General features: G+C 45.5%; 1 protein-coding gene across 2 annotated transcripts in view; it reads left to right on the top strand.

Moving 5' to 3' along the window:
• CACNB4 (calcium voltage-gated channel auxiliary subunit beta 4) overlaps positions 1–26,663 on the top strand; it is a 97,702-nt gene that overhangs the window by 53,957 nt on the left and 17,082 nt on the right. For both annotated transcript variants that reach the window (XM_075829277.1, XM_075829278.1), the window contains 4 exons: positions 15,612–15,731; positions 17,205–17,327; positions 17,895–18,025; positions 20,604–20,680. In XM_075829277.1, coding sequence (XP_075685392.1) covers positions 15,612–15,731; positions 17,205–17,327; positions 17,895–18,025; positions 20,604–20,680 — 451 coding nt within the window. The remainder of the gene's footprint in view (positions 1–15,611; positions 15,732–17,204; positions 17,328–17,894; positions 18,026–20,603; positions 20,681–26,663) is intronic.

Genomic DNA, 26,663 nt, shown 5'->3' with positions numbered 1-26,663 from the left:
CTGTCGTCTGAATAAGCCCTTACAGTTGTAAGAGGTTAGAGGGGTTGTTCACTTTTGACATTAAGCTGATCAAAGGCTGAATTGTGCTGCTGGGGGCCTCAGTGATTAGTTGTGATCTGTGGAGGAACCTGGAAGCAAGTTGTTCAGTTCTTCTGCAGCCCCTCCGCAGGAGAAATGAAGCATTACACAATTTCCATTGAAATCAATGCTCCGTCCATTGTTAGCCATTCTCCACTCCAACTAAATGATAAAAGTCTTGAACGAAGCACTTCTCAGGACTCCCAATCAGAATATTGTATTTCTAAATGGGTTTTCTAAACTAGACAACATATTAAAGGGGTTTTGCACTTGTGTCAGGCCACTCCTGCAGGTAATGGTAATGTTGTGTGATACTTCCATTGACTTAGGGGGGGACTGTGACTCTCCTTCCAATGGCCGTGTCTCAGAAAAGTCATATCCATGACGCAACTCCTCCTTTGCGACACCATGGCAGGGACCTAGCTAGAGGGAGGCTGACGGGGCATGAGACAAGGGTGCTGGGAGGGCACGAACAAGCCACTCTGCCAAGGCCATGGTATGTAGGGCCAGCGCAGCAAACTGGGTCAATCCATACAATGGTTCAACCTATTGAGTGTGTTGCCAACTTATTTGTTTTATTGGCTAAAAGTAAATTAAGTTCCGTCACAAACGATGTTATCAGTGTTTACAAAGAGTGTGAAAATGATTGAGGGAACCATTACATCCAGCTTTAAGGAGTGAAGTGGTTAAAATTCTATCAGACGTAAAACGAAGGCAGTATGCATCCTGGCCTTGAAATCTAGAAAAATAATGATGAATTGAGAGATGAACACAATGCATTATGTAAGCAGACATTTGCAGAATAATAGGAGGAAAGACTTTAAATGAGCCATCTCTTAGTGACTTACAGTACGCGGCCGCCGCCGCTGCTGATGTTGTTTGGACAGAGTGGGCAGTAATCTCTGGAGGATTGTATGTTGATGAAATGAGGGGGTGGAGGTGGGCCGTGTATTGATAGGCTGACTAGGACACGGTAGAAATGATGCCGAGATCGACATAAATTGGATTGTTCTTTGTCTATGTTAGCAATGTTTCTTTAGAGTTTTTATACTTTGTTATCTTCTTACAGTATGGGAAAAACTGTCCCTGCAATAGTCCCTGTCTGTTAACCAGTGGCATAGCAATAGGAAGGGGGGGGGCAGGGGTTGTGGGTTCACCTAGTTCTGGTGCCTGAGGTTCTCCTAACCCAAAGTCCCCTTAACTGTAGTAGTGGACAGCAAGATTCTAAATGCAATTTGGGCGGTCTTGGTCAAGGGGAAGACCATGGGGCCTTTGGAACGAGGAGATGGCTGGTCAGTCCCATCCCCCTTGCTTATGAGTGGCGATACCCCGTGTAGGACTCCTATTTCCATAATAACTGTACTATTAGCAAACAAGGGTATCGTGAAAGGGCCTAAGGGTGCAGTCACACTAGGCAGATATTGTTGCAGAAATATCTGTGACTGAAAATCTGTTCCATTCATCTGAATAGAACTTGTAGAAATCCATGCACCTGCTGCAGAAACAACCCCCTTCAGATGGATGGAACTGATTTTCAGTGGCAGAAATTTCTGCAACAAAGTCTGCCACATGTGACTGCACCCTTAGGCTCATGGAAAGGATATGGAGGAAAAGACAAACATCCGGGCCCTTTTGTCATTGGTTGCAAATCCTGACATTATAATGGGGGGGGGGGGGGTCATTTTGTTCTTTGCTATGGAGCCCCCTCTCTCTCTTCTATATACACCACTGGCTCTGGTACAGATTTTGCTTTGAAGATTCAAGCTATGACTTAGTAAATACCTACCAACCTAACGTTAAAGACCTATGGATGTATTCACATGGCGCAGTAATATTGTATTTTTTCAGGAATTTTTGCAAAACCGCAGCGTTTGTGTGAATACACCTGAAATATTTTGCCATTGTTGCCCAACTTGTTCCAATTTTTGTTAAAAGTGCAAATAATAAGAAGCTAAACTTAAAAAAATTATATACTGTATATTGGTTTTATTAATATCCACAGGATATGCCATAAATACCGGGTAGATACTGGTCCCCCCTGAATCCGACCTAACTTCTGTTGCTGGTCCCAGCCCACTGAGTTACGATGTTGCCCATAGTACGTAAACAGCCGAGCTCGCTGAGCTACTGTGTTTTCGTATAGAAGTGAATGGGAGTTACGTCAACAGCGTAGCACAGCGAGCTACTCTGCGTACGTAACTCGGGAGCTAGGGAAAAAGCGTAGCTCGCTGTGCTATTCTGCTGTAAAGGATCTGCCAGGCACTACGTCTGTGGAGACTCCCAGGGTTAATCAGTCGACACCTGAGGCCAGACCTCTTAGACTGACACCGGCTCCCACCAATCAGGGTGGCAGGCTCAGGAGTGGGAGAGCCTATCGCGGCCTGGTCAGTCAGAGTTAGCTCCGCCCCCTGTCCATTTATACCTGCAGTTTTCTCTTCCTCATTGCTTGTTATTCTTTTGGATTCCTGGCCCCACTGCTGCTTGCTCCAGCCTGCTTCTGCCGTGCTTCTGCCTTGCTGCAGTTCTCCTTGACTTGCTTTGCTTTGCTTTGCCCCTGGCTTGCTTCTGTCTCCGTGCCCGCTCGGGTTACTCACTTCGTCCTGGTCCTGACTGTTCGTTCGCCGCTCCGTTTCCTCGTGGCGTTCCGTGGCTGCTGCCCCTTCCCTTGCGTGTTCCCTGTTTGTTTTCCTGTGCACTTAGACAGCGTAGGGACCGCCGCCCAGTTGTACCTCGTCGCCTAGGGCGGGTCGTTGCAAGTAGGCAGGGACAGGGCGGTGGGTAGATTAGGGCTCACTTTCCCTTCACCTCCTTCCTGCCATCACAGAATAACAAGCCCTTACCTAGTCTACCATTTCTCCTACGCTGTCGCTATCATGGACCCCCTTGAGACCCTGACCCAGCAGATGCAGGGCCTCTCCCTACAGGTCCAGGCCCTGGCCCAAAGGGTTGGGCGCACCACCTCACCTCTAGAACCCGACCTCAAGTTACCTGACCGGTTTTCAGGGGACCGTAAGACGTTTCTCTCCTTCCGGGAGAGTTGCAGACTATATTTCCGCCTTAAGCCCCACTCCTCAGGTTCCGAGAACCAGCGGGTGGGTATCATCATATCCCGACTCCAGGAAGGGCCCCAAGAGTGGGCCTTCTCCTTGGCTCCTGACGCCCCTGAACTTTCCTCTGTTGATCGTTTTTTCTCTGCCCTCGGACTCATTTACGACGAGACTGACAGGACTGCTTTAGCCGAGAGTCAGTTGGTGACCTTACGTCAGGGTAGGAGACCGGTTGAGGAATACTGTTCTGATTTTAGGAAGTGGTGCGTAGCTTCTCAGTGGAACGATCCGGCCCTAAGGTGCCAGTTTAGGTTAGGATTATCTGACGCCCTGAAGGATCTGCTGGTTAGCTACCCCTCGTCTGACTCTCTTGACCAGGTTATGGCCCTAGCAGTACGACTTGACCGACGTCTCAGGGAACGTCAGCTAGAACGCTTCAGTGTGCTCCCCTCTGACTTTTCTGCGATCCCCCCCGAGGTCCCGCCTCCTCGCCCCTCCACGGAGGACTCGGAGGTACCTATGCAACTCGGGGCCTCCATGTCCCCTCGACAACGTAGGGAGTTTCGCAGAATGAACGGTCTCTGCTTCTACTGTGGGGACGACAAGCATCTACTGAACACCTGTCCCAGGCGCAAGAATAAGAAGCCGGAAAACTTCCGCGCCTAAGTGATCATCGGGGAGGTCACTTGGGCGCACAGGTATTTCCCGTTAATGTGAAACGCAATAAAATTTTGCTTCCCTTTCAGGTCTCGTTTGCTGGCCGGTCTGCCACGGGCAGTGCTTTTGTGGATTCTGGCTCATCTGCTAATATCATGTCTGTGGAATTTGCTATGTCTCTAAAGATGCCTTGTATTGATTTACCTTATCCTATCCCTGTAGTAGGAATCGACTCTACTCCCCTTGCTAATGGTTATTTTACTCAGCATACTCCTGTTTTTGAACTCCTGGTTGGCTCCATGCATTTGGAGCAGTGCTCTGTACTGGTGATGCAGGGATTATCATCTGATCTGGTTTTAGGCCTTCCCTGGTTGCAGTTGCATAATCCCACGTTTGATTGGAATACTGGGGATCTCACCAAATGGGGTAATGAATGTCTTATGTCATGTCTTTCTGTTAACTCTATTTCTCCCCGGGAGGAGGTAAACACGCTTCCTGAGTTCGTTCAGGACTTCGCCGATGTGTTTTCTAAGGAGGCCTCCGAGGTGTTGCCCCCCCATAGAGATTACGATTGCGCTATCGATTTGGTGCCTGGTGCCAAGCTTCCTAAAGGTAGGATATTTAATCTTTCATGTCCTGAACGTGAAGCCATGAGGGTGTATATCCAGGAATGCCTGGCCAAGGGTTTCATTCGCCCCTCGACTTCTCCTGTAGGTGCTGGCTTCTTCTTCGTGGGGAAGAAGGATGGTGGTCTTAGGCCGTGCATTGATTATCGTAACCTGAATAAGGTCACTGTAAGGAACCAGTACCCACTTCCTTTAATTCCGGATCTTTTTAATCAGGTTCAGGGAGCCCAATGGTTTTCTAAGTTCGATCTACGGGGGGCATATAACCTTATCCGCATCAAAGAGGGGGATGAGTGGAAAACTGCGTTCAACACACCCGAGGGTCATTTCGAATACCTGGTCATGCCCTTTGGGTTGTGTAACGCCCCTGCTGTCTTCCAGAATTTTATTAATGAAATCCTGAGAGAGTACCTGGGTAATTTTCTTGTTGTGTACCTTGATGACATACTGGTGTTCTCCAAGGACTGGTCCTCTCACGTGGAGCATGTCAGGAAGGTGCTCCAGGTCCTTCGGGAGAATAATCTGTTTGCTAAGACTGAAAAATGTGTCTTTGGGGTACAGGAGATACCATTTTTAGGGCAAATCCTCACTCCTCATGAATTCCGCATGGACCCTGCCAAGGTTCAAGCTGTGGCGGAATGGGTCCAACCTGCCTCCCTTAAGGCGTTACAGTGTTTTTTAGGGTTCGCCAACTATTACAGGAGATTTATTGCCAACTTCTCGGTCGTCGCTAAGCCTCTTACGGACCTTACCCGCAAGGGTGCTGATGTCCTCCATTGGCCCCCTGAGGCCGTCCAGGCCTTTGAGACTCTCAAGAAGTGCTTTATCTCGGCCCCCGTGCTGATTCAGCCCAACCAAGAGGAGCCATTTATTGTGGAGGTTGACGCTTCCGAGGTGGGAGTGGGGGCCGTCTTGTCCCAGGGTACCAGCTCCCTCACCCATCTCCGCCCCTGTGCTTACTTCTCTAGGAAGTTTTCGCCCACGGAGAGTAACTATGATATTGGCAACCGCGAACTTCTAGCCATTAAATGGGCTTTTGAGGAGTGGCGGCACTTCCTGGAGGGGGCCAGACACCAGGTAACGGTCCTTACGGATCACAAGAATCTGGTTTTCCTAGAATCGGCCCGGAGGCTTAATCCTAGACAAGCTCGGTGGGCACTATTCTTTACCAGATTTAATTTCTTGGTTACCTATAGGGCTGGGTCCAAGAATATTAAGGCTGATGCTCTGTCACGTAGTTTCATGGCCAATCCTCCTTCCGAGAAGGATCCCGCTTGTATTTTACCCCCTGGTATAATCGTCTCTGCCACGGATTCTGATTTAGCTTCTGATATCGCGGCTGATCAGGGTGCAGCTCCCGGGAACGTCCCTGGGGACAAACTGTTTGTTCCCCTGCAATACCGGCTGAGGGTACTCAGGGAAAACCATGACTCCGCTCTATCTGGTCATCCTGGCATCTTGGGCACCAAACACCTCATTACCAGAAACTATTGGTGGCCTGGGTTGCCTAAAGATGTTAGGGCTTACGTCGCCGCTTGTGAGGTTTGCGCTAGGTCCAAAACCCCTAGGTCCCGACCTGCGGGCCTACTACGTCCCTTGCCCATTCCCCAGAGACCTTGGACCCATATCTCCATGGATTTTATCACCGATTTGCCTCCATCTCAGGGCAAGTCGGTGGTGTGGGTGGTAGTCGACCGCTTCAGCAAGATGTGCCACTTTGTGCCCCTTAAGAAGCTACCTAACGCCAAGACGTTAGCTTCTTTGTTTGTGAAACACATCCTGCGTCTCCATGGGGCCCCAGTCAATATCGTTTCGGACAGAGGGGTACAATTTGTTTCCTTATTTTGGAGAGCCTTTTGTAAAAAGTTGGAGATTGATCTGTCCTTCTCCTCCGCCTTCCATCCCGAAACTAACGGCCAAACGGAAAGGACCAACCAATCCCTGGAACAATATTTAAGGTGTTTCATCTCTGACTGTCAATTCGATTGGGTCTCATTCCTTCCCCTTGCTGAATTTTCCCTGAATAACCGGGTCAGTAACTCGTCAGGGGTCTCCCCGTTTTTCTGTAATTTCGGGTTTAACCCAAGGTTCTCCTCCGTCTCCCCTGGTTGTTCCAATAATCCTGAGGTAGAGGATGTTCATCGGGAACTGTGCACTGTCTGGGCCCAGGTTCAGAAGAACCTAGAGGCGTCCCAGAGCGCACAAAAGATTCAGGCGGATAGTAGACGTTCTGCTAACCCCCGGTTTGTCGTCGGGGATTTGGTCTGGTTGTCGTCCAGGAACTTGCGCCTTAAGGTCCCGTCCAGGAAGTTTGCTCCCCGATTTATTGGGCCTTATAAGGTCATTGAAGTCCTCAACCCTGTATCCTTCCGTCTGGAGCTGCCCCCATCCTTCCGCATACACGACGTCTTTCATGCTTCCCTCCTTAAACGCTGCTCCCCGTCCTGGTCCCCCTCTAGGAAACCTCCTGTTCCCGTTCTCACCCCTGAGGGGGTGGAATTCGAGGTGGCCAAGATTGTGGACAGTAGGATGATCCAGGGCTCCCTCCAGTACCTGGTCCATTGGAGAGGATACGGGCCGGAGGAGAGGACTTGGGTACCTGCTCGAGATGTTCACGCTGGGGTATTGGTCAGGAGGTTCCACCTTCTCTTCCCCACTAAACCGGGTCCTCTTAGTAAGGGTCCGGTGGCCCCTCATAAAAGGGGGAGTACTGTAAAGGATCTGCCAGGCACTACGTCTGTGGAGACTCCCAGGGTTAATCAGTCGACACCTGAGGCCAGACCTCTTAGACTGACACCGGCTCCCACCAATCAGGGTGGCAGGCTCAGGAGTGGGAGAGCCTATCGCGGCCTGGTCAGTCAGAGTTAGCTCCGCCCCCTGTCCATTTATACCTGCAGTTTTCTCTTCCTCATTGCTTGTTATTCTTTTGGATTCCTGGCCCCACTGCTGCTTGCTCCAGCCTGCTTCTGCCGTGCTTCTGCCTTGCTGCAGTTCTCCTTGACTTGCTTTGCTTTGCTTTGCCCCTGGCTTGCTTCTGTCTCCGTGCCCGCTCGGGTTACTCACTTCGTCCTGGTCCTGACTGTTCGTTCGCCGCTCCGTTTCCTCGTGGCGTTCCGTGGCTGCTGCCCCTTCCCTTGCGTGTTCCCTGTTTGTTTTCCTGTGCACTTAGACAGCGTAGGGACCGCCGCCCAGTTGTACCTCGTCGCCTAGGGCGGGTCGTTGCAAGTAGGCAGGGACAGGGCGGTGGGTAGATTAGGGCTCACTTTCCCTTCACCTCCTTCCTGCCATCACATCTGCTTCTGTAACTTCCATTCACTTCAATTGGAGTTACCGATAAAGCATAGCTGAGCAAGCTCGGCTATTTCTGTACCCCTTGCCACCTCGTAACTCAGTGGCGGGAGAGCAGCAACAGCGGAGGAAGGTAGGAAGGGGTCAGGGGTCCTCGTTCTAGAGGTGCGGGTTCCAGAGATGGGACCTGTATCTATGGGACATTTATGGCATATCCTGGGGAGATGCCATAAATGTCCAAGTTGAGAATACCCTTTTAAGTAGCTGCACTGTATTACTCAATGGATGTAATGATGTATAATCCAAAACGCGTAAGGAGAAATATTAGGGCGTTTGAGGTCTGAAGGTTCAGTGTTGCAGGGTAAACTATCTATCAGGGTGAAAATAAAGCCTCCCAAGCTTGATACAGGGAAAGGACCACAGAAATTTGTAACAGTGGGTCCTCCCGCACCGAGGCCACGGACCGGCGCATTTTTATCTTTTTTGTGTTTGTCATTTTATTGAGTTTTTATATTTACTAATAAAGATTGCGTTTTAATTCAGCTGCCCAATAATACTAAGGCCTCATGCACACGACCGTAGTGGTGTGCACGGCCCAGTGATTTGCGGCTCGGACGGCCGCAGGGCGTCATCCGCGGGCCGCCCGCAAATCTCGGGCCGTGCACATGGCCATGTACATTAATTTCAATGAGCCAAGACCGCAAAATGGGCTCATATAGGACGTGTCCTATCTTTTTGCGGTCCAGGCTCCCGGGCAATGCACGGACTGTGGAAACCACAGTCGCGTGCATTCGCCCATAGAAATGAATGGGACAAAAACACATTAGTGTGCATGAGGTCTTAGAGATTGTGGACTGTGATTTCATCAGACTCGCAGGTCCAGTTTCTAGCCTAGTGATAGCAATGATCTCTAATTTGTTCAATGTCAGATGATAAAAAAACCCGCTATAAATCGTCTTCTTTTGTCAAAATTATTCTAGTCAGCCAGATTTTTTTTTAAAGTTGTATCTGTTTCTTGGAAAGCAGTGTGAGAACCAAACTACTATATCCCCAGTTGATAACGTTACTATATCCCCAGTTGATAAAGCTACTATATCCCCAGGCAGGATCACACATCGCATATTTTTAGCAGATTTTTATGCCGATTTTTGGGCCAAAGCCAGAAGTGGTTTCAAAAGGAATGGAACATTTAAAGGAGAGACGTATACTTCATATTATCAATGTATGATTAATGGGGGACTCAACCCCCCCGGGATTCCAATTGTTCAGCAGAATGAAGGGGCCGCAGTGCTGGTACTGTACCTCAACCCCGTTCACTTGAATGGGTTGGGGTACTGGCCACTGTATGTACACTGCTGTGCCTGGATAAACAATATAGGGGCTTTGGCGTCTCAGCTCCTTCTGCCGACCAGTGAGGGTCCCGGGGGTCGGGCAACCACCAATCATAAATTGATGGCCTATGCTTAGGATAGGGCATGAATTAAAAGTCCCTGAGGCAAAACCTTGACTGGGGCCCTTTAACCGTCACTTTCCATTTCAGGTACGGCTGTCCTCTTAAAGGGCAGAAGGGCCCTTGGACACCCTTAGGCATAAAGGCCTGGGTGTGACTATCTGTAGCCCTTGCACTCCCTATAGTTACGCCTTTGAAATCACAATATCTATAATGTTGATATCAATTAAAACTGATCGACAGGACTCATCAGTGAACATGACACAGATCTGGCGCTACATCTGACACCGAGGGGTTAACGGTTTTCATTTTCACTTAAACGCTGTAAAGCTGTTTGCATTTTTCTGAAAGTCGTTTTCACAAACACACTCAGCGTGAAATTATAGGTGTGTAGTATGGCGGCTCATGTCGAGAGCGGCTTACATCCTTTCTTCTCTTAAATCTCTAATGTCTACAACTTAAAATCTTGAGTATTATAACATCTTACAACCTGGATGTGTGGGCATCCCGTACCAGCCTCCATACGTGGCCCGGTGCCATGCAGCGCTCTGGAATTATTTATTTATTCGAACCGTAGAGAACATTTATTGCAAATCTGGTTTAATATATTTCAACATTGAAGTTTATTGAAAGTAGGCAAAAGCATGTCTAGAAGATAGAGGGGCCCAATAGGCGAGGCGACCTAGGGCCCCTTCTTTGTGTTGGTTTACAAACCGCTCATCTTGGGACATGAGGGTTTTTCCTCCTTCCCATCCTTGGTGGCGTCTTTTTTTTTTTTGGTCAGGTATATCCTGTAGATATTGTATACTGTTACTGCACTTCCTCATGATAAATCCAGCCCTTCGAGTGGGGGAACAGATTAGGTTGGTCAGACCGGTTAGTGTTCAACAACTAATTTAAATGTGTAAATGGTATGTCCACTCCTGAGCTTACCCGACTGAAACACACTTGTTATATCCCAGAAGCTTAGGCTCTGTTCACATCTGCGCTATGAATTCTGTTTTTCTTTTCCATCATAGGAGCAGAAAAAAGGAATTCAGTGCGCCCGACAGACTCTATCATCTTTAATGGGTTCTATTGGGTTTCCGTCATGTTTTTTTCAGGCGTTGTTTATGGCATCTGCGACGGGGGCTCCTAACAGACTCTACAGTGCAGATGTGAACACAGCCTTATCTGTGTGATACACATTTGTGATGCCACATTACCTGTCTGAAACCCCCTTGTGATGTCACAGTAGCTTACCAAAGTTAAAATGTATGATGTCACAACAGCTTATCTGACTAAAACCCACTTGTGATGTCACAGCAGCTTATGTGATGGAAACAAATTTGTAATGTCATAGCTGCTTACCTAACAGAAACCCACTTGTGATGTCATAGCTTCTTATGTGATGGAAAGCCATTTGTGATGTCATAGCAGCTTACCTAACAGAAACCCACTGGTGATGTCATAGCTTCTTATGTGATGGAAATACATTTGTGATGTCACAGCAGCTTACCTGACAGAAACACACTGGTGATGTTATAGCTTTTTATGTGATGGAATCACATTTGTGATGTCACAGCAGCTTACCTGACAGAAACACACCTGATGTCACAGCAGCTTACCTGATGGAAACTCACTTGTGATATCACTTCCGCTGTAGCAGCCGTAGCAGCTGCTATGGGGCCCGCAGCATGAGGAGGCCCGTGCCGCCCGCCGGCACGGCCCCCCCATGGCCAGAGGCTCCGCTAGCAACAGCTATGGCTGCTACAGCGTGACACCACTGAAGGGGTTGTTCCTACAAAAGACATGCATCCCCTATCCACAGGATAGGGGATACATGTGGGATCGCTGGGACGCCCAGCGATAAGGAGAACTGGGGACCAAAAGTCCATCAGAAATATAATTGTGCTCCATAGAAATTAATTGTGCACCAGTCGCTCTTGTGCGCATGCGTGACCAGCGCTACTTTCATTTTTATTGAACTGCGCAGATCCCGGAAGTCCGAGGTTTGTCATGGAGAACTTCGGGGGACTTTCGCTGCCAGCGATCACACATGTATCCCCTATCCTGTGGATAGGGGATACATCTCTTTTGTAGGACAAACTATAGGGGAGGGGGGCCCCCGTCAAAAGTTTGCTATGGGGCCCAGTCTTTCCTAGTTACACCCCTGATGGTAGCCATAGACCACTTTAATCATGGCTCTAGAAAAACCTGTACCAATCCACTGGTAATTCCAAGACATCAATAGGAACGAATGTGGCCACTTACATGTGATCTAGCAGACAGTGGGAACCGCTATTATTTTCATTACGGTAGCAGCGGGCCTTCTTGCCTGCAGGGTTCCTGTGTAGCTGCACAGGTTGAACATATGGTGTATCTGCCCCAGAGTGAAGCTACAAAGGTTGGTGTGAGCCAACCGTGTGATGCCCACATGCTACCTTGGCTTCAGCTCTAGATGCTTTAGACCTCATACACTGACTAGATAAATGATAAAACTGTGATACCAAAACCAGCCCATAGTTACTCATAAATGAGGACTGTTGTAAGTAGAACAGAGGAGAAGAGTTTGCAAAATATATATATATTTTCTGGATACCTGCAACCTCCACTAGAGGAAGTTTACTGCATACAGATTCCTATAGCTCCCCATGAGTTCATATTAGTATAAATCCCTATGCATATAGCTCCCCCTAGTGGTGGCGGCATTCAGCCAGAATTGCAAAATTTATCAAATCAGGAAAACAGGGCCCTATACAGATGAAATTAATCATCTCAGAATTTTAGTATCTAAAAGCAGATTTACGGACATTAACCTTAATAATTGTGTAGTACATTTGGTGCAGCTCAGTGTATGGAGTGGGGCTCAATATAAATTTTGCTATGGTGCCCCATGATTTCTATGTGTCGTCTGACAGCCAGCTAACATTTTTAGTAACAAATTGGAAATGAATGAGAAAGATTATGTAATATATGTCTTTAGCTCAGAATATTAACATTAACCTATTGTTACGGACTGTCAGTGGATAGGACATGTTACATACTAAGGTGATAACACTGTACTACATACACTACATCCTATTCTATAGAAAAGGTTTTATAATATATCGTGGTGGCGCATAGGACTCCAAAGAGAAGGCATTATTGGCGTGTATTTGGTCCTAGGGCCTAGTCCATCTTAAGTGGATTTTCCCATAACCAATATTTATCACTTATTCACAGGATAACACACAAGAAAATGGCAGGTGGGCTCACACAAATTGATCAAAATGTGCGCTAAGAACCTCACTATTGTAAGTAGATTCAGCAGCAATGAATATTTATTTATATTTAGTGTTTTAGGTGGCATTGGTGTTCGCAGTGTGCTGTCGCCATTTTCTTGTGTGCTGTATGTTCGCAGTCACAGGCGTTCTTGCACCTGTATACATGTTTTGTTTCATTTTGTTGGAATTTGCTGTTCAAACTTTTGTGTTGTTTATGTGATTCATATATGTGGGGTTAGTGACTGCCTCCAGTTTTTGATCTTGCACTCATCCCATTCTGCCCTGGGTGATTTTAATTCGTTTAATGCTGGTTCCTACCATCCCAAATATATGTAAGTTTAGTCCCAGTCCTGGGTGTATGAGCAGCGTTAGGGACCCACCTTATAGAGGGCGCCTTGTCGTGGTAGGTGGGCTCACATAATTTGATCAAAATGCGCGCTAAGAACTTCACTATTGTAACAAGAGTCAGCAGCAATGCATATTTATTCATATTTAGCGGTTTAGGTTACATTGGTGTTCGCAGTGTGCTGCCGCCATTTTCTTGTGTGCTGTATAAATTGTAGTCACAGGCGTTCTTGCACCTGCATACACGTTTTGTTTCATTTTGCTGGAATGTGCTGTTCAAACTTTTGTGTTTCTTATCTATTCACAGGATAAGTGATAAATATCTGATCGGTGTGGGTTCGATCACCGGAACCCCCACCGATCACGAGACCGGGCTTACCTTCCCAACCCTGGGAACCCCATAGGAAGATAGCGCTCGGCAGCCCCATAGCAATGAAAAGAGTTGTGGTACCGCTCCATTACTAAGGAATGGCAAGGTAAGCTCATGATCGGTGAGGGTCCAAGCGCTCGAGCCCCCACCGATTTAGATCTTTATCACCTATTCTGTGGATAGGTGATAAATAATCATAATGGGAAAACCCCTTTAAACTTGAGGAGCATTTCCTTATTTTAAGTTCTTGAGTTTTCTGCTGCTGTCATGTTAAAAATTCTCTTCAGACATTTATGAGTTCTCTTTCTGGGAAAGCTGGGTAACAATCAGCATTTCTGCCATCGTACTTACAAGTAAGTAAAAGGTGAAGTTTCTTCATGGTGTCTAGGCTCAGACACAAAGGGCTATCTACCTACAGCTTTTATTGGTGCTTACATTGTTTTCTATGACCTATGTGAATAGTTCTGAACATTTGAACCCCAAGTTGAGTAACATTTTAAGCCCCGCCCTGTTCCAGTCAAAAATGTGCCCAAAATAGCCCCAAAATAAAGCTGCTCCCGTCCTCGAGGATCCTCCAGTAAACGGGGACCCAGGACATTTGCCTAATTTGCCACCGCCTACAACTGGTCCTGGTTGCTTCCAATATAGAGAAATGCAAGAAAGCTGCTGAAAGACCGGGCAGAAGAGTGGCACCTAGTACGGTTGGGCTTGATCCAAGACAGTTTCCTTCCTGCAGGTATCTGCAGTGGAAAAACCAATAAGATGCTTTATCCCAGGAGAACGGGGCTTCTTAGGAACCCTATTTGTTTGTTTTGTATATAGGGCACAATGTTGAGGTATATAAATCCAATAAAGCAGTGCTGACAAGTTCCCTTTAATTCTGTGAAATGTGAGCCAGTTCTGGAAGTCCCAGGGAGACTTGAGATGACACACATACAGCAGCTTCACTGCAATATTCTTCCTGTAACTATAGTGATTGAATAATGCAGCACAGGCACCAGATAGAGTTTCTTAAATTACAGCAACTCAACTGGTCTATGGAAATTGTTCTTAACATTCCGGATTCTGCTGCTTTTGTAAGACTGGCGCGACAAGGTGTTTTGTATGGAGACGTAATATGGCACCCATAGAGGTGCATGGGGCCTTACACTATCTCTGTATGCTTCTGATTTCATACGGAAGTAGATGGCGGTTAATCTCATGCCGTATTACAGAGATATCCCCCCCATATAAACATTACTTCCGGGAAAGAACATCTCCAACATACAGCACCTGATGAAGTGTAAGGGTATGGAGCGGCCCAACCCCAGTGAAGATGCTACTGTTCCTTTAAGATTATAGAATTGTGTATATTTAACTCGTTTTTCCACACAGGTTCAGATCCTGGAGTTGGACTGTTGCTGATATGGCTTATATATGTAATTGTGATTGTTTTATTTCATTAGTATATGCTTTTTATTACAGGCAATGGTGGCTTATTTATCATTTGTAATGTGCTCTGTCTGGGTGCAGCGCGGGGAAAAAGATGGCCTGGAAGGCATTTTCTAATGTAATTTACTGTGCCAACAATGGTGTGGGGACCCAACCAGCGTAGGTACGCTGCATGCCTCACATTGGGCATAGCCAATAAAGTGTTAAATAGCAGCCTCTAGGAAGTAAGTGAGAAACACCTGGGAGTAAAGACAAAGAGAAAGACTAATACGGTAGGTGGAGTTCCCAGGGAGCCTCCCCGCAAAGTGTCATTATGGTGCAAACATGGGCAGGAGCTCCATTGCAACGGCGCAACAAGTTAGAGGCCACAGGAGCGGAGAGTGGCGGGAGCGGTCGCAGGCTGCAAGTTGAAGACCTAAGAGAAGAGGGCCTGGAGTGGGAAAAGGGCGCAGGCCCTGTATCAGGGAGAAGTGGAAAGCTCTGTCTAGGGATGAGTTGGTGAGCCACCATTGTTAATATTGAAAAGTTTTAAGACACGATGCCTCTCACCGGAGTGAAGTCTGTTGCCCCCCCCCCCCCTGATTTGTTGTACCACCTTTTAGTATAAAGGACTGTTGTCTGCGTCATACCTGGGCTTGTTGTTAATTCTTGCAACAAAACAACGGCCATTTCTTACCAACGGCTTACAAAAGCACCATATCGGACTCTGTGTGCCGCCATACAGCCTCCTGCACACGGCACCGCCATGTATATGAGGCCTTATTCTATTGAACCAGACAATATTGGACTTATTAAGGGATTGTTAGCTAATTGAGGGGCCGCTATTGGAAACTCCTCTCATATCCAGACCAGATGCGAAGAGAAGCTCTTTTTCTGAAGGATTTTGGTTGTTCTTTGAAATCAATAAATTAACCATTGACGGTACATTGTGTACTCCCACTTCTCTCTGTTTTCAGCAGCAGCCGCAATACGCTGTCGGAAATTGACCTTAACCTGTATTACCTGTAACCAGTATAATATATATGATACCATTGCATCTTCTAAGTGACCTAATTCCCGTTCTGTGTCTCCTAGGGATCAGCAGATTCTTACACTAGCAGACCATCCGATTCTGATGTCTCTCTGGAAGAAGACAGAGAAGCAATACGCCAAGAGAGAGAACAGCAAGCTGCAGTCCAACTTGAGAGAGCCAAAGTAAGATGCATACAGAGAGGCGAAACCGCCAGAAATGTGATAGAAGACATATGCACCTACCATCAGTCATATCAAATACATAGACATAAATGATGCCATGTGACATTAATGTACAGTATTTAATATAATATTCACTAATTCTACAATAACCATCATATAAACTATGGCAAAAACAGGGACTATTTCCTAGTACTGACTTACACCAGACCAGCAAACCTGTTTTTAGAACAGGATGGGGTTCACACTGCCCATAGGAACAGGGCCAACACTCCCTCCTGGCCCCATAGCAGCTTTAAGAGCTGCTTCTTTGGTGTGTACATCTTGTATTTAGTAAAACACTATTGTTTATATAAATTATACAGCAACATTTACCCATCTTTCAAATTTGGGAATTAAATAGGTCTTCCATTCAGGATCCTTTACTATTAGCCAGAGCAGAGAATGGATACAAAGAGCATCTATCATTCTGGAGGACTAATTCCAATGGGAACTGTGCAGTTCATCATTTACCCTGAGGTGGTGCTGCAGGGAAATGTAATACTTGCTATTGGGCTTCCCCACAGAATACAGCTGTTTGCTGGAGGCCCCAGTAGCGGTAAACCTTGTGATCAGCATATCCTTATTGTGCCCTTCTCACAAAAAGGGATTGTACAAAGTAGAATACTCCTCTAAAGGGTAACTAAACTTTCTAAAAACGTTTGACCTGTCACTTTTAACCTTTCAAAGTTTTTTTTGAAAGTTTAGTTACCCTTTAAGGACGATAAAATCTAGAAGGTACATGTTTAATACTGGAGATTCAATGTATTTATTACCTACTAGTTTTTTTGTTTTAATTGTTCTATACTCTCTGGTGTTTTCCTGCCCTGTTTCTTTAATGTTTATTTTCATCTCTGAAACCATTTTACTATTTACATATAAAATGAGTCTACTCAAAAAATGTAATAACTTTGGAAATATATTACATTACTTCGGTGGTTGCTATGGGAATCAGTCAACAGCTTGTCAACAAACACACTCTTACAGCTTAGCTAAACTGCTAAATTCAATGCTCTCTGCTGTGTTGCATTCTGGGGGAATTATTTTTACCTACATCAGATTACTGATTAGATGATGTCAAATTTACACTTTGTTAACTGCACATCTTAAAATGTTGGCTACTGTTGCAGTGTCTATAAGGGTTAAGCTTGCACCGGTTTCCACCACCCACGGGGATACCTGAACTATGACACGCTTCCCATTTGGCCTTCTAGCAGATGCAAGGGTTACCTACATGATATGTACAGCTTTGTATCACAGGGCACAAAAGCAATAGTTCAGTGACAAACTCAGCTCTGCTTCATCTGTAATTCCACTGAAGTTGATCTGGTTCTTATAACCTGGCAGCATATACTGGAGTTGGTCAAGTCAATATTTGTTGTATGATTAGGTTGTAAGATTTATACAGATAATTATGATGGGTCTTTGTGTCTTTAGACCAAGCCAGTGGCATTTGCTGTGAGGACGAATGTGAGTTACTGCGGGGCCCTGGATGAAGATGTCCCTGTACCGGGCACTGCTATTTCTTTCGATGCCAAGGATTTTTTACACATTAAAGAGGTAAATTTGGGCTGGATGTCTCTTGCCACCTGTCACCAGCTAATAAAACATCAGCGGTCAGACCTCAGCTTGTTAAGACTAAAAGGAAAACTGACCGGCTGCCAGATCTCCGAAGAAAGGATTTGATTAACCTCTTCAGCACAAAAGTCTTTGCCAACTATATATTACTATATACTGCCCTGATCTACTGCAAAGCCATAAAACTGAGAATGTAATATTTATGGAAATAGATGTCAATACCTGACGTCTTTCACAAATCCCACAGTTACAGGTAATGAAAACAGCCATGCAGATACAGTGAAATTACTTTAATTCGCCTTATTCTAATATTCTAGTTCTGGAACAGAACAGAAAGATAATCTGGGCTCTAACAAACTACACACTGTATTACGGAGATATTGGGGCATATTGTTGTGTCTCATAAATGTTCATAGATGCCATATGATGGCTCTGTACAACTGGGTTGGTTGGTAAAAATTCTAGCATAAGATGGATTTTATCAAAAATTTTGACAAAATTTTCACAATTTTGGCTTTCCATTGTAAAACAAATGTTTGTGGATTTTAGAAATACAACAATGACTGGTGGATTGGGAGGTTAGTTAAAGAAGGTTGTGAGATCGGCTTTATTCCAAGTCCGCTAAGACTGGAGAATATCCGAATACAGCAAGAACAGAAGAGAGGGAAATTCCATACAGGGTAAGTCCAATATTTATACAATTAGTATGTTTTCAGATTAATGAGCAGGCTTTAAAAAATTTTGTTCATCCAGAAAAAATTCACCTGAGTTGGTCAAATTTTCCTCTTAAATATCTTTTTAGAACTTAACCAATAAAGAAGTTTTGCCAACTGGCCGTAAAAACGAGCGCCAATCGACGATACTGCAAATCGATTGGCTCCATTCACAATGGTCGGTAATATATGGAGACAAATGATCGTTAGTACGATCATTCTTCCCCATTCATCATGTCGGCAGCACATCTTGTTCCACACATGTCAACTATTAAAAATAAATTAGATGGCTGTCAGAGTCCTTAAAGCCAAAATTGGCTGCGTTCTTCAGAGGTTAAATCCTGTTTCCCCATTTCCTTTATTGTGACTTATGGAACTAAAAAGGGGATTCTGCATACAGTATCTATTCCAAAGGTCTTTTAATTGCTCCTATGAAGGTATTTTCAAGTTGTCCTTCAAAATTCTTGCTGTAAACTTCTATTGATCCTTTTGTTCTCCCTATGATCCCATTTCTAGTCCTAAAGATCTTCTGAACTTGCCAAAGCCCAAACACATTCAATAGCTTGTATAGTAAATTAATCCCTTGTACTGTGGTGTATTGTCATTAAATATCTAGAACTGTATTGTACATGTGGCCATCACCGGCCCCCAAGAAAAGAGCAGAACTTAAATAATTCAATATAAATTGTGCAGATTAATAAAATAAGAACATAGGATTTCTTTGTGCTAGCGCCTCTCAAAATTGTTCTGGTTGCATTGGGTAACACAGTGCTTTAGCTTCACCCTGCTATTAGACACGTGACAGGAAGACAGCAGAACTCTGATATTCACTTTAGATATAAATGGAGAAGAAAATAACAAGTAACCTAAAATCAGTACAAGAGGAATAAAGCGGAGTAGTTAAAAAGTTACTTATCATTTTATATAGATTTTAACTGTTGTAGATTGTGTTATATTCCTTTAACTGCCTCATGTCACCAATCCGGTTTTATGTCGCTGCAGCGACGTAAATTGTTGCGATCCTGTTTAATGGCTCCCTGTCACAAAATACACTAAACACAATGCTCAAAGTGAGCGCTGTGTTCTGCAATGGGACACAAATGCAGGGAGCCTCCTTCCTACATTCGGACCGTTGCCATAGAAACACATGACGGTTCGATGATGTCACAGGCTTCCAACAGTCTGATGGTGTAAGGAGAATGCTAGGAGGACATGATCTGTGTCCTCTCAGCAGTCTTCTGTAGTCAGATCACTGATAATAGTAATCTAATGACCAGCAGGCATCAGATCACTATTATCTGGGATCTGCATACAGAGGAATGTTGGGATAACACACATCATGTTATCCCAGCATCCTCCAGACAAGAAAAAAAATAAATTGTAAAAGTAAAAAATATATACATTATACAAAAAAATAAAGACAAGTAGAAATTTATGTTCATTTATGTTATAAATTTGTCCGGTTAAACTAATTATGATAAATTATAGAGGGAAAAAAATGAAGGAAATCTACATAAAAATATACTAGTTTGTCTTAGTGCCTCACCAAATATTTGACCACAGTATAAAAATAAATAAACACATATATACACCCTTAGGCCCCATGCACACGAATGTAAAAACGCCCGTAATTACGCTGTAATTAGGGCCCATGGACTTCTATTGGCCACGGGTACCTCCCCGTATGCTTACGGGAAGGTGCCCGTGCCGTTGAAAAATATAGAACATGTCCTATTTCAGACCGTTATTACGGCACGGGCAGGCCCACAGAAGTCTATGGGGCTCCCGTAATTACGGATGACTACGTGTGTGCACCCGTAATTACGGGAGCGTTGCTAGGCGACGTCAGTAAATAGTCACTGTCCAGTGTGCTGAAACAGTTAAACGATCAGCAGTAACTCTTTCAACACCAGGGACAGTGACTTCCGATCACAATATAGATCAACCTGTAAAAAAAAAAAAAGACGTTCATACTTACCCAGAACTCCCTGCTTCTTCCTCCAGTCCAGCCTCCTGGGATGACGTTTCAGCCCATGTGACCGCTGCAGCCAATCACAGGCCAATCACAGGCTGCAGCGGTCACATGGACTGCCACGTCATCCAGGGAGGTCGGACTGGATGTCAAGAGAGGGACGCGTCACCAAGACAACGGCCGGGTAAGTATGAATTTCTTTTACTTTTTCTGCGGAAAGGGCTGTCCCTTCTCTCGATCCTGCACTGATAGAGAGAAGGGCTGCCGATTACTGCAGTGTAATTTTGCAGCAAAAACGTGCCCGTAAATACGGTTGGAATACAGGTGACACCGGACCCGTATTTACGGGCACGGGTCCATAAATACTGGTGCAATACGGGTCGAATACGTGTGACCAAAGACCCGTATTTACGCCAGTATTTTTGGGAGGAAAAAAATAAGTTCGTGTGCATGAGGCCTTAGATTGTGGCATTCCAAAACGTGAAATTTTGCTGTGGACATTCAGGCATTGGAAGGTCTTTGTTATGAAAGGGTTAAGGCGGCTTAATTAATTACATTTTTTTATTCCAACAGTAAACCAAGTGGCACTTCTTCTTCAAGCCTTGGAGAAATGGTAACGGGAACATTTCGAGCAACCCCACCATCTGCTGGTGAGGATTTATTGGTTTTATGGCAGGCGGACGATATGTTTTGTATATGGCTATTTTTTATGCTGTTACAGTGCATTTGGAAAGTCTTCAGACCCTTTCACTTTTTTCACATTTTGTTATGTTGAGGCCTTGGGCTAAAAATTATTTTTTATCATAATTTTTGAAACTTTTGCAAATTTATTGAAAATGAAAACTCATATTTCGCATGAACATAAATATTCAGACCCTTTGATATAACACTTGAAATTTAGCTCTGGGGGCCTCCCATTTCTCTAGATAACCTTGATTGGCGTCCCCCTTTTTTAAATTCATTTGATTGGATGTGATTTGGAAAGACACACCCCTGATCACATAAGGTCTCACAGCTGACAATGCATATCAAAGAAAATCCAAGCCATGAGGAGGAAAGAACTGCCTGTAGAGCTCAGAGACAGGATTGTGTGAAGGGTACAAAAAGATCTAGAGAAGGGTACAAAAAAATTTCTCCTGCACTGAAAGTTCCCAAGAGCACAGTGGCCTCCATAATTCTTAAATGGAAGAAGTTTGGAACAACAGGGACTGTTCCTAGAGCTGGCCGCCCCACCAAACTAAGTCATCAGGGGAGAAGGGCCTTGGTAAGAGAGATGTTGAAGAACCCAATGGTCACTCTGACTGAGTGCCAAAGATCCTGTGTGCAGATGGGAGAAACTTTCAGAAGGTCAACCATCCATGCAGCACTCCACCAATCTGGGCTTTACGGCAGAGTGGCCGGAAAGAAGCCTCTCCTCAGTAAAAGACACATGAAAGCTCGCCTGGAGTTTGCAAAAAAGCACCTAAGGGACTCTCAGACTGTGAGAAACAAGATTCTGTGGTCTCATGAAACCAGGATTGAACTTTTTTGCCTCAATTCTAAGCGTCACATCTGGAGGAAACCCGGCCCTGCTCATCACCTGCCTAATACCATCCCTACAGTGAAGCATGGTGGTGAAAGCATCATCCTGTGGGGTTGTTTTTCAGCGGCTGGGAGACGGGTCAAGGTTGAGGGTAAGATGAATGGAGCAAAGTACAAAGATATTCTTAATGAAAACCTGATCCAGAGTGCTCTGGACCTCAGATTGGGCCGAAGGTTCATCTTCCAACAAGACAATGACCCTAAGCACACAGCCAAGACAACAAGGACAGCACAGGAGTAGCTTAGGGACAACTCTGTGAATGTCCTTGAGTGGCCCAGCCAGAAACCTGACTTGAACCCAATCGAACGTCTCTGAAGAGACCTGAAAATGGCCGTCCACCGATGGTCCCCATCCAACCTGACAGAGCTTGAGAGGATCTGCAGAGAAGAATGGCAGAAAATCCCCAAATCAAGGTGTACAAACCTTGTGGCATCATATCCAAGACGACTGGAGGCTGTTATCGCTGTCAAAGGTGCTTCAACTAAGTACTGAGTAAAGGGTCTGAAAACTTATGTCACTGAAATATTTTAGTTTTTAGTTTTTAATAAATTAGCAAAGAAACCAACATTCTGTATTCACTTTGTCATTATGAGGTAATAAGTGCAGAATGATGGGGAAAAACGTGAATTTTTATTTTATTTTAGCACAAGACCTCAACATAACAAAATGTGAAAAAATTGAAAGGGTCTGAAGACTTTCCGAATGCATTGTATTTGTTTGTGTAGCTCCCATAAAAGTGAATGGAGGCCACCTCCCCATTCATTCTCTACCTGAATCTGAAGGCTGCCTTACCAGGCAAGGTAGTGGTAGGGAGACCCCCATTCTCCAGATAGGTGGAACCTGCACCTATCAAGACAATTTTGCCGTATTTTGTGTATATTCCATAATTGTCTGAGATGGGATACCCCTTTAATGTGGGCAGTGAAGTCACAGTGGACCCCTGTGTTCCCACCCTCTTATACCCACTCATTGACCTTTGGTTGTTCTATATTTTAAACAGGGCGGCCTCCTCATACTGTTAATCTTTCTTGCAGGGGTTTGGGAAACAATGACGGAAAAATAGGACTGGTGTTAGGACTAATTGTGACAGCCGTTATGTGGTTTTCCATAGAAACATAGGTTCCTGCTACACCACCAGGGTTAGGCCCCCCTTACATCACGTTTATTGCCTTCCCCAGTGCCAGATTTCCTGGGCAGAGCGCTTCCTGAGGACGGCAATGCTTCCTGCGGCCCTGTGCAGGAAGTTCCAGTGACCTATAGGGCATGGCCCCACGTGGCGGATTTCTTCCACAACTGTCCGCATCAATGCCGCACAGAATCTGCGTTGCAGATTCTGTTGCGGATCTGCCCAAAATGTGCAGTAAATTGATGCGGACTAGCTGTTGCGTATTGAGGTGAAAGTACTTCCCTTCTCTCTATCAGTGCAGGATAGAGAGAAGGGACAGCACTTTCCCTAGTGAAAGTAAAAGAAATTCATACTTACCCGGCCGTTGTCTTGGTGACGCGTCCCTCTTTTGGCATCCAGCCCGACCTCCCTTGATGACGCGACAGTCCATGTGACCGCTGCAGCCTGTGATTGGCCTGTGATTGGCTGCAGCCTGTGATTGGCCTGTGATTGGCTGCAGCCGTCACGAGGACTGAAACGTCATCTTGGGAGGCCGGACTGGAGAAAGAAGCAGGGAGTTCTCGGTAAGTATGAACTTCTATTTTTTTTACAGGTTGATGTATATTGTGATCGGTAGTCACTGTCCAGGGTGCAGAAACAGTTACTGCCGATCGCTTAACACTTTCAGCACCCTGGACAGTGACTATTTACTGACGTCGCCTAGCAACGCTCCCGTAATTACGGGTGCACACACATAGTCACCCGTAATTACGGGTGCACACACGTAGTCACCCGTAATTACGGGTGCACACACGTAGTCACCCGTAATTACGGGTGCACACACGTAGTCACCCGTAATTATGGGTGCACACACGTAGTCACCCGTAATTATGGGTGCACACATGTATTCACCCGTAATTACAGGAGCCCCATTGACTTCCTCAGTCTGGCTGTAGACCTAGAAATACATAGGTCCAGCCAGAATGAAGAAATGTCATGTCAAAAAAGCAAGACGCATCCGCAGCACACATAACATGTGCATGACAGCTGCGGACTTCATTGCGGAATTTAGAATCTCCATTGAAGTCAATGGAGAACTTCCGCAATGAGTCCGCATACCGGTCCGCCACACGTCCGCAACAACCATTGTATGCTGCGGACACCAAATTCCGCACCGCAGCCTATGCTCCGCAGCGGAATTTTCCGCATCGTCTAAACGAACACTACTAAAAAGCAGTGGAAGGCAATGGAGAAACGGGTCCGCTGCGGATTAACGCTGCGGAGTGTCCGCAGCGTAATTCCAGAGCAATTCCGCCACGTGGGGCTTTGCCCATATAGTTACAACACTGACTCTACCAGGTGTATACGTTTAACGTATACCTGGGTCATACAGTGGCATCCGTCACCCCTAGGCTAGCATGATAAGAAAGTATATTGCTCAGTATGGTTTTTTTGCGGGATCCGTCAGGATTGAATAGTGTAGTCTACTATGTTATTCCTTCAGTATACCAGCCCCACAGAGGCCAAAAGGAAAATCTTTCGGCCTCCGCTGGGCTAATGGAGCTCTATGTAAACGTTCCCTTAGGGTATGTTCACACTACAGCGTCCGTAACGGCCGAAATTACGGGGCTGTTTTCAGGAGAAAACAGCCCCGTCATTTCAGCCGTAACGGCATGTGCAGGCGCTTGAACGCCGCATCCATTACGGACGTAATTGGCGCTGCTTTTCATTGGAGTTACTGAATAACGGCTCCAATTACGCCCCAAGAAGTGACAGGTCACTTCTTTGACGCAGGCGTCTATTTACGCGCCGTCTTTTGACAGCGGCGCGTAAATATACGCCTCGTGTGAACAGACAAACGTCAGCCCATTGCTTTCAATGGGCAGATGTTTGTCAACGCTTTCAAGCCGCAATTTCGGACGTAATTCAGGGCAAAAACGCCCGAATTACGTCCGTAATTAGTGTGTGTGAACATACCTTTATAAAGCTTTTACCTCTTTTCACTTTTGGATCTGATCCCAATTTTGGCAGAAATAACAAGGACGGCAAAGGCACCAAATTATTCTGCAGCGGGAACCCGGCCTTGCTGAATCTTTTTGATTCCTATGGAAATCTGTTCTTCTTTCTATTACTGCATGTTTGCCAAAAATAATTAGTCTCAGCTTGGGTTTTTCCGAAATAAATAACAATTAGGATTATTTGTGTGTATAATCAAAGCTGCAAGGTGATTTATCCTCTGAATAATGACATATCTGAGGCTTCTGATGTGAGAAAACCGGTTATCTGCAGCAACCTGTCAACACACATAATGGGCCGGGGAGCTGCATTCTAATATTAGAAAGTCAGAGGCACTGACATCAAAACTACTGCTAAAGGATGAGGCTAAGAGTGCGGACTTGTATGAAAATCAGATACTGGAGAAATGTTGCTTGGCTTCTCTCCCATTCCTCGGGTTCACCACTATGTGCTGGGATTTTCATTACCAAGTTAAGACAAAAAAAAAAATGGGTGTTCACATGTGCTGGTAGTGGTGAGGCAGGAAGCAGCTTTTTTCAAGGGGTTGCATGAGATTAGAATTTTTATTTCTAGAAACAGCACCACTCTTGCCCAATGGCTGTGTCAGGTATTGCAGCTTAGCCACATTAATTTGAATGAGACTGATTAAACACTGACTGGAACATAAGGCCTCATTCACACGAGTGTATGCGATTCACACGCATGAAAAACGCACATGAATCGGGTCTGTGTGTGTGGCATGTGTTATTCACGCACTTGCAAAGCACTTTTTTTTTTTTTAATTATTATTATTTTCAATTGAATTGATGCGTTAATCACGCACCGCACATGGATATACATTGTTAAAAACGCTATTCATCTGTTTCTGGGTGACGGACAACCCAAAAAAATGTAGCATGTGCTGTACTCTTGAGATGCCTGCCTGCGCCATTTTCAGCCACACCCAAGAACAGGAAACTGTTGGACAAGTGTAAGGCTGGGTTCACACGAGCACATTAAGGTCCGTAATGGACGGACGTATTTCGGCCGGAAGTCCCGGACCGAACTCAGTGCAGGGAGCCGGGCTCCTAGCATCGTAGTTATGTACGACGCTAGGAGTCTCTGCCTCTCGGTGGAACTACTGTCCCGTACTGAAAACATGATTACAGTACGGGACAGTTGTCCTGCAGAGAGGCAGGGACTCCTAGCATCGTACATAACTATGATGCTAGGAGCCCGGCTCCCTGCACTGAGTTCGGTCCCGGACTTCCGGCCGAAATACGTCCGTCCATTACGGACGTTAATGTGCTCGTGTGAACCCAGCCTTAGACAGGAATAAAGTGATGTCCATCTATTCTTTTATTATGGTGCACATGTATGAGCCATTTTCTGCACCGCTTTTACTACAAATTATTGCAGCATGGTTTATAAATGACACCCGAAAATTTCTGGAGGCGATGTAAAAACTTAGTCAACATTATCCGAAACTTGTAAACTCTCCCGGATTGTCTAGGAGTCTCCGAAAAAATTAAGATCAAGGCAGGTAAGTCTCCAGCAAAGCCAAAAGAGTCTGTCGTACTGAAGTAGTCAGTCACCGACCACTCTTGTTGAATGAGTAGCACTCCCCTGTACTGATCTGTGCTCGCTTGTTGGCCCGCACATATGTTATTTTCTGGTGGAGAAGAACAGACACTGGAACGAGGAGAAGGTCAGAATTTGGTTTTTATTTAAACATGGTGGCTGGCACTATTCATGGGGGCAGTCTGGCTGGCACTATTCTTTTGACCACTCTGGGTGGCAGTATTCATAGAACTGTGGCTGGCGGTAGTCATCTGGCCCAACTCATGGAGGCACTCTATTTTTCGCTATTCAAGTGGGCACTCTGGCTGACATTATTCATGGGGCACTCTGGTAGGCAATATTCATGTGGGTACTCTGTGTGGCAGTATTT

Source organism: Rhinoderma darwinii, chromosome 6, assembly GCF_050947455.1.
Source record: "Rhinoderma darwinii isolate aRhiDar2 chromosome 6, aRhiDar2.hap1, whole genome shotgun sequence".
NCBI lineage: Eukaryota > Metazoa > Chordata > Amphibia > Anura > Rhinodermatidae > Rhinoderma > Rhinoderma darwinii.
The sequence above is the reverse complement of the archived record's forward strand: the minus strand, read 5'-3'. Positions and strand labels throughout refer to the sequence as shown.